General features: G+C 38.9%; 1 protein-coding gene across 1 annotated transcript; it reads right to left on the bottom strand.

Moving 5' to 3' along the window:
* Positions 1-3,903: 3,903 nt before the first annotated feature.
* LOC109221007 lies at positions 3,904-8,550 on the bottom strand. The gene is made up of 3 exons (XM_019385476.1): positions 8,545-8,550; positions 7,951-8,010; positions 3,904-4,332 (listed from the first exon to the last, which is right to left on the bottom strand). Exons 1-3 carry the CDS (start codon positions 8,548-8,550, stop codon positions 3,904-3,906), a joined length of 495 nt encoding a protein of 164 aa, XP_019241021.1.
* Positions 8,551-9,129: the final 579 nt, after the last annotated feature.

Here is a 9,129-nt window from a genome sequence, read left to right as displayed (position 1 = left end):
CAGGTTCAAAGCGTCATGGCGACACAATTTGTGGTTCCAGTTCAGCCCATGGTCAGGGCAGCAACATCCGAGGGAGAGCAACTTAGATTTGCAAGGCTCAAGAAAATATGACCCTCCTACATTCAGCGGGTTGGCTTAATAGAGCACAATGGGTTTCATAGAGGAGTTTCATCGCGTTATCAGCACTATGGGTATTGTAGAGACGAGTGGGGTTGCTTTTACTACGTTCCAGCTTGACGGAGCGGCTTATCAGTGGTGGTGGACATATGAGTTGGTTAATCGACCGATGCAACTTCACTTATATGAGTTCAGTTTCGGAGATGTTTTGAGAGAGTTTGTACCTCAGTCACTTCGGTTCAGCATGGCTCGAGAGTTGGAGTCAGATGTTTCAGCAGGTGGTATTTGCGCTTCAGGCTTCACATAGTGATTTAGGTGTTCATGGGTCTTAAAGTACCCACACCGCACAGTTCCCACAGCCACGTCAGTAGAGGGGTTGCTTTGAGTGTGGAGATACTAGCCACACGGTGAGGGATATCCCCAGATTTCAGGCAGATGTGTCACAGCAAGGTATTCCGGTCAGTAGAGGGCGCCCAAGAGGGGGAGGCGCGGCCCGTTGATGTGTTTCATATAGTAGGCTTAAGGCCGTTGCGCCAGATGATGTCATTCAGGTATGATTTTGATTTGTTATAGAGGAGCACCATCCGTAGTTCAATACAGTTCTGCTTATCGGGGTGAGTTCCCCTATTTGTTTCTCCACTTATGGATGCGTTCCATGATTTGCACTCTGTTTATGTGTAACCCTGTTGGAAGGTTCTATGAGTGATAGTCGTGTCTATCGTCTATTTTTATTTATTATCGAGAGTTATGAGACTAGTAGTAAATTGTTGTTGTCCTTTTCGGTAGGCTTGATAAGATTTATGAGTATTTTTGGCTATGAGCCGTGATTTTATGCTCCACAGGTGTGGGAGCCAGTACTTGTTATAAATTGTGACAGAATTAATCTAGTGAGAGTTTCCAACTAATTTGATATGTACCCTACTTGAGATTCAGAGTTGAGGGCAGGACCCTCGTTGTTTCATGTGACTTGATGTGTTAAGACCGGGCTGTGTACCGCGGTGGGAGTTATATCAGTATGAGATCCTTGTGATTATTTTGTATGCTTTTAGTTCTTTCTTGTAGATTGTTTTGTAAATTAGTTTTGATAGAAAAATTTGTGCTTGACGGACTTGTTTGATAGTTCCTTTATGTGTTTCCTTTCCATATTCCATCATTTTCGTTCTATGCTTCTTGAGTTCTAGCTTGTGGGGTGTGTGCCCGTTGGTATTAGTTGTGAATTGGTGATTCGGGTGTTAGCTGTATGGTTTTCGTGGTTATTGTATCATCGTCAGTTTTGTGGAGGTTTGAAACGGGTTCCTATCGAATTTGAGGNATCTTTAAACCTACAATTATCTTTAATCGTTACTTACATTTTTCGAGGTTAACACTTTCTCATTTGAACTTTTCAATTTAACTATTTGCATGTTAATAAACCACTCTGACCATTGACCATGCTTATGTGGCAAAAACCTAAGCTAATATGATCAAGATGTGCATTAATCACGCTGAAAAGACGTGTGGACCAAGTTATTTTATTTAAAATAAATTAAAATACTGAATAAGAAAAGAAAAAAAGGCAAATACGGTAAAACTTAAAAAGTAAAACGAAAAATCCCCAATCCCTCGCTTAACCCCGGTCTCTAATCATCCATACTCTACCCCCCCCCCTACCTATATTACCCCCTCCCCCCCCACCCCCTCCCTAAATTCTTTTCTATCTCTCTCAGCCCTTAGTTCCTGACTTCCTGTTGCCCCCACCCACTTCTTCCTTTCCCCTTCCTCCACTTTCGTCAAAATCAAACCCAGATTAAAATTAAAACCTTTTCCCCAAATCTAACAACTAACCAAACGTGGTGCATTTGCAAATGAGGAGAGATTTAAGTTGAAAAAAATTGATTGAGGATATACTTGTGATTTCTAATTCCTTGGACTGAAATTGTGTTATTGCTGCTATAATCTGAAAGTGTATATATCAAATCTTAGAAGTGAGACGATTGAACCTTAGATTGTTGGGTATTGGAAATTCGATTGGTGTCGTGCTTAAAAACCATTTGGAGTTGCTCTTTCAATTTAATTGCTACTGCTAGTTTCATTCAATTTAACTGCTGGTTTAATCTTCTAGCTTAGACTTAAAATTTGCAGCTACAATTATGTCATTTTTGTCAAGTTCTTAATCTGCAAACTGGTGCTTAGTTGGCACTGAATTATTCGTGTTGCGTGAACTGGATTTGAGTCCGTTGAACTTGGGGGAGTTGGCTTCAGTTTGTGACCACTTTGTCGAGGCATTTTGAGTCTCATTCTTGAGCAAGGAGGACCAGTATTGAGCTGAACTCCAGGCTATCCTAGTGGAGATATGGTGAAGAGGAAGAGAAAGAAAAAAGACCAAATAATAGAAATTTAGAACCCGTTTGTACATAAGAAAATTTTCCCTTCTTTTCGAAAAATTTTTATTTTTTTTTTCAAATTATAAAATTTTTAATTTTCACTTAAAGTTGCATTTTGGAATTTTTTGAAATTTTGAAAAACACCAAAAAGCCGTATTTCAAAATTTTCACTCAGATTACTCACAAAAATTCAAAAACATCCAAAGTTATATTCATTTCCAAATACAACTGTATTTTTTAATACCATTTTTACTTTTTTTTTTTTTTTTGAATTTTACAATTCTTATGTCAAAACTCCACTTAGTAAATTGGTTTGTGAAAAATATAGAACCCAAAAATTGCACATGTCAGACAACAAAAAGCTTAGCATATGACACGTTGTCAGAGCGATTGAGGAGCATGCTTGATCGAAAGTGTCTATTAGCCCCTTCGGTCTACGATAAGTGACTAATTTGCTTTGTTATTTTGGTCCAAAATAAGTGTTCATTTATATAATCAAGAAAAAATTTAATTTATTTTTTAAAAATTACCCTTATGTATGTATCCCTAAAAAGTCATTTACTCCTCACATTTGAGAAGAGAAGTAAGTACTACTATATTTATGGTGAAACACTTAATGAAGGATAGTTTAGTCACACTAAGTATTTTCGTCTAGAATTTAGTATTTCCTTAATGGATGTGCCAAGAGGTCACTTATTGCGGATAAGAGGGAGTAATGTGTAAAGTATTTAATTGGAAAAGTTCTAAGTTCGTTTGCCGAGTTAACAAACGAGTGTAAGTTTAGGTGGTCCAGAGACCATTTTGCCCTTCTACTTTGTTGGTGCTAGTGCTACAGCGGAAGCATTTACCGTTTCAGAAGATTAAAAGAACATCAGCCTTTCGATTTAAGAAAACTTAGGCCTACAGAAATCTAACCAAAACCCCGTACGCTTTACCAACTCCGTCTAACTAAAATTAGACTAATCTTTCTTTATGCAGAGTGCAGACAAAGACAAATTACAAGTAGGTTCTCCCAAACAGTCTTCTCAGAAATTATTTTAAACACAACATATTGTCGATATTGTTTTCCGAAAAGAAAATAAATTCAAATGCCAGCTACTATATATTATCACACCAGAGGCTAATAAAGTGAAGTATATCCATAAAAGAAGAGTGGAAAGCCTATGTTCAATACTCGATAAAGACAAAAGAAATATACAGACAAGAAACCAGAAAGGTATAGAAGAAAAATCCAAAGAAAAGAAAATTAAACAAAGAAAAAGACAGCCGAAATACCCAATAATATATACGCCAAAAAAGTAGAAAACTTGCACGCACCTACTTATCTTTTATGATGAGCTGTGTTTTTCTAGTCCTACCACTGAACTCATAATAATATTCAATCAGTAGACCAATCAATATTATAATTTTACCAGTTTCTCACTCAAACGAAACTGGGCCCATCTTTGCCGAGGTCCATGGATACCTTAGCAGGTGGCGAAATTGAAGCTGAAGCGTATCTCGTGGAGAAATTCCGGAGCACATACTCTTCTTCCTCCTCTTTGTTATTCCCAGGCCCTTCATCGAAGTTGAGTGAGTAACTCAGAGGGTCATATTGGAATTTAGCATTAATTCTCCCGCTTTTGTTCCGATTGAACCTTCGAATGAAAGTCTTCCATCTTGGTCCGGCCACGATCTCCGACCATTCTCGAAGCTTCTTTAGAGCGTTGATTCCTTTGGCCCATACAGACCCTTCCTTGACTGCGCTGCTGCGTATCTTATGCCACCAGTCCAAGTTAACACGCCTTGTTACTATTGTTTTGAAATTCAAATTTGGACTCCGATCTACAGAGAGGGTTTTTGGGGTTTCAAACTTTCCAGAAACTTTGAGGGATTTTCAGATGCCAAAACCTGGGAATTAAGGCATTGGACGTGCCTTTTATAGGCAAAAACTGAGGGGTAGCTTCAGATATTTAGTTTTACACATTAGTCTCTCCCTTATNTCCCATGAGGCTCGGATAAATTTTGGAAGAGTTTTTGAAAGATTTTTGCCGTTTTGAGCATAAATGTAATGATCTAAAGGTTCATTTTTAGTTCTAGAGATCCAAATTTGATTCCGAGACTTCCGGAATTTTGATAATGAATTATAGGACTGATATGGAAATTTTTGTCTGATTTCATCAAGTTGCGATTGGGTTTTTGATGCGAAACATGAGTAATTGTTTAACGAGCGAAATGGATATCGCACTGGGCAAATGAGCTCCGAATTGAGTTTCGATTGAAGGGTTGTGTTCGTATTATTATTTGTGACTCATAGGAACAAGATCGTCTAATTCCGAGTTCGTACGAAGGAGTTAGAGCCTTTTTAGTGAAATTAAAGAGTGCTGGTGCATCAGGTCTGGTGTGGCACTTTTATCGACCAGATTAGCACCTTTAGCGACCAGATTTGGGTCTTTAGCGACCAGATTTGCTTATTAAAAGCTGCTGCGTTTCTGCTAGTTTTTTTTTACCTATTTTATTGCGAAATAACACGGCTTGGGGCGATTTTGAGCAAGAAATCATGGAAAATCTTGAGTTAAGTCACTTGTGATTATTTCTACTCCATAATATTGAATTATCATCGAATAATCCGACTAGATTACATGTTTTTGAGGTGTAAATTGGGGATTTTGGACCTAGGGTTTTGAAATAAGATTTGAAGATTTGAGAGGTCATTTGAGTTCCGATTTTGGTAAACTTTATATGTACGGACTCGTGGCGAGACGAGGAATCCGTTGGTGTGATTTTCGGAATTTTTCGAGAAGTGGGCCCGGAGCTCGGGTTTTACCAACTTCGTGAATTTTAGTACTTTTCGAGTATTTTTTATTGGGTTATGTTTCTTTAACCCATATTTGTGTATTCGTTGTGATTTTGACTAGATTCGACGCGCGAGGAGGTCGATACAAAGGGAAAAGGCATTGCGGACCAGTCTACGGCCGGTTAGAGGTGAGTAGTTGGTGTATATGATGGCCTGAGGGTTTGAAACCCCGGCTTAGCACATTGTGACGCTATTGTAGGGCGTGACTCACACCCCATGGCAGGTGCTGGATTAGTTATGACTGGGGATTGAGACTTAGTCCATCCCGAACAAGAATGTTTCTATATTGGCGACTGATACGCACCCTGTATTGAATATATCTGGGCTTATTGCCGTGTTTGGGGCCTTGTGCCGATCTGTAGCATCCTTAGAGGATGAATGTCATTGTGATAGCATGCTTTGTATAATCATTGATCTCAGTCCTGTGTTTAATCACTGTTATGAAATGCTAAGTCACTTTTCCTGAAGTTAAATATTTAAAGTATATTCTCCTTAATAAATTGGAAATTGGGAAATTAATTGAATCTGTTACGTAACTCATATGCATATTGTGGACTGAGTATGGATCGGGCTGCAAGCCGCAGCGAATGGTATGATTATATTGCGCTTGGGCTGAAGGAGCCCCTCCGGAGTCTGTACACACCCCCAGTGAGCACCGTCGACGTTAAATGGATCGGGCTACATGTGCATTGCATTGCATCCTTACATTATACTTGACTGATATATTTGAAGTTGTTTTGCTGTTGGTTCGTAGTTAGGTGTTGGACTGTTAGTTTTAGCTTTACTTTGTGGTATTTCGTGGATTTCTTATCTTCAGACATTTTATATGCTTATTACTCACTGAGTTGGTAGTACTCACCCCCTACTCCCTGCACCTTGTGTGCAGATTCAGGTACTTCGGGAGCTTAGTTGACCTAGCCGCTGGTTTCCAGAGTTCCAGGAGTGGTCGAGGTAGCTGCTATGACGTCCGCAGGACCCGACTCCTCCCTTATCCCTTTATTATTTCCGTACTTTAGAACATACTTATTTTGAGGATTTTTTTTTTACTCTGTATTAGTTAGAGGCTCTAGACTCATGACCCCAGGTCTTTGGGAGTTACAGTTATGTCAGTATTTCGTATTATTTTAATTGAGTATTTCAACTATGAGTATTAATATTTGATTTTAAGTATCTGATTAATTGGTTTTGAGCTTTGTGCTCGGGTTGAGAGAGTAAATGGTCGGGCTTGCCTAGCATTAGTGTTGGGCGCCATCACGACCGGGTTTGGGGTCGTGACAATGTGGCTACATTTGATTGACCAAGCGAAAAACTGGCCATTTTTGGATTTTTCGCAGTATAAGGTGATGTCAAATTCCAATGGCATAAAAAGCACGGACAAAGGAATCAATCTTTTTTTACTTTATCAACTTGCAAATGTGGTTTGGTTTCCAACTCATGATTGTTGCCAAAGATAGCTCGGGCCACCTAATTATCACATACTACCAACTTGCGGGACATAAAATTAACCATGAATGACTTAGAATACCAATCATAAACTTAGAACTTCAAAGGCAAGTCTTGGCTTAGAAGTCACTGAAAGCCATATCCAATTCTACTGGCAAAAGCCTACCAATAGATAACAAAAACTTAAAGTGCATGATAACAAGAAAGCTGCAAGCGAAGATAATCGAATATTAGTGCATTTTTTTATGTACCTAATTGCTATAGGCAAATGGATTCGACAGTGTCCCACAGCCTATTCGTAGTGAGTGTAAAAGTCTAGACATTGCTACAGAAAAGGAACAAAGTAACTATATCAGAAATAAACACAAGAATGTTCCATAAAGAATCACTAAATATCTGACTTAGGTTGCTTGTCAAGAAAGCAACCTAAATCTAAATTTTGATTCTGTTGAGTTGTGTCCCACATCGGTGGTTTATGGGTATCTTGGTCTCCTTATATGGTCTTGGGCAGTCCTCACCTCACAAGCTAGCTTTTGGGGTTGAGTTAGGCCCAATGTCCATTCTTGTCATGGTATCAGAGCCAGGCCCATCCCAATTTATTATTACCGATGTTGGGCCCCCATTTATATTGTCCACGCTCCAGTTGCAGGCCTGGGCGTGAGGGGGGTGTTGAGTTGTGTCCCACATCGGTGGGTTATGGGTATCTTGGTCTCTTTATATGGTCTTGGGCAGTCCTCATCTCACAAGCTAGTTTTTGAGGTTGAGTTAGGCCCAAGGTCCATTCTTGTCAGATTCCTCTCTCGCACATAAAGGAATGCTTAAGCTGCCAGTCTTACAGTTTTTGAAACAAGACATTTTCAGGGAGACAACTTAGTTCCCAAACTAACAGAAGTTCTTATTAAGTCTCATCAGTCGGGACATTACTCTTATACTCTGCCCACAAAGATGGTAAGTGTTATCATATTCGAATAAACAAGCTAGAAAGAGTTGTAACATGTTACAGAGAGTTCTTTTATGACATTGCAAGCAGAAAAATCATCGTCCATTTACTCGTCATAAACTTACGGGCTGCTTGAATAAAATAGTTCTTTAGCAGAAGATCTGAAATGTGTTTGACAACAATAGTGATTTCTTCTCATGTCAGCGCGATCATTTCAAATGATTTGGTTAATTAGAAGGCGTAGGCACCACCTGTTTGTATAGAGCAGTGCTAGTGCATATTGACAGACATTTATCAAGCATAAATGGCAACTGACAAAGAAAAAAAACGGATATGTTACACAAAAACAATCCAATGTTTGTCTTCAACAGATTCATTCCAGAACAGAAAAGAAAATTTAGAATAAGAATCGCAGTTGGAGCCTATCGCTAGAACGAACAAAACACCAGCCACAGGTGTGTAAAGATATTAACACGTCACAGATCCATTCATCATGTTCTAAGATTCAGATAGTAATAAATGCCTGATTGGTATGAAATCAAAATAATGAAACACAGGTACAGCACAAGCATTGATTGACCAGAATAGTAGGGGAAAAAAGCAAAAACAGACTTTGATAAATTGGATATATATTAGGAAACATTGTATTTGTTTACTCAAACTAATCTTGTGATCACATGGCAAGTGGGGAACTGCCATGTGAAACTACTCTGGCATTACCATCTACATGGAATAGTAGAAATTGCCTCCCCAATACATTCTAACTATTAGCAAAGCGAATATTATGGAGTAATTTTTTTCCACTTTAAGAAGCATGCCTTCCTTAGCTCAATTATAATCATTACCCGCATGATCTCTGTTAAATAAGTAAAATTTTGTTTAAATAATAGACTGCTAGAAAGTGGGCATGCAATTACCCCAGATGACTATCAATCTGTATACTTGTTTTGCAGCTCGAAAGATACTCAAATTGCAGGGCACACAAACGATTTAGATACACAGCATAAGCTATATATTTACCAAAGTCAACTAGTTAGACAGCGCAAATTAAGGCTAAACACAGACTCTTTAACACGTTCCAACAAACAAAGTCTCCTCACACTATTAATTAATATATGTACCAACATTAACATCAGTTGGTTACTTATATTGCCATAGCTTGCTCCATGCCTTTCCCGTGAATTCCGAAAAATACCTTCCCAGCATTGTCCAAGCTACTCGTGTCAATCGCAATTACCCCGAACATTGCCCTGAAAGCACCACAAACCACCGCAGGAGCTGACGAATTTGTCTTGTGTGAAACCCTGACTATCTTCTGCAAACCTAAGCGCTCTCCATCAGCAGCACAAGATGTTACCACATTGGACGAAAGCTCCGCAATAGCCCGGTTGAGATCCTTGGGGACATATCGATATTCTTTCTAAGCAATT

This window comes from Nicotiana attenuata, unplaced genomic scaffold (genome assembly GCF_001879085.1).
Source record: "Nicotiana attenuata strain UT unplaced genomic scaffold, NIATTr2, whole genome shotgun sequence".
NCBI lineage: Eukaryota > Viridiplantae > Streptophyta > Magnoliopsida > Solanales > Solanaceae > Nicotiana > Nicotiana attenuata.
Note: the sequence above shows the minus strand (reverse complement) of the source record. Positions and strands in the feature narration are given on the sequence as shown.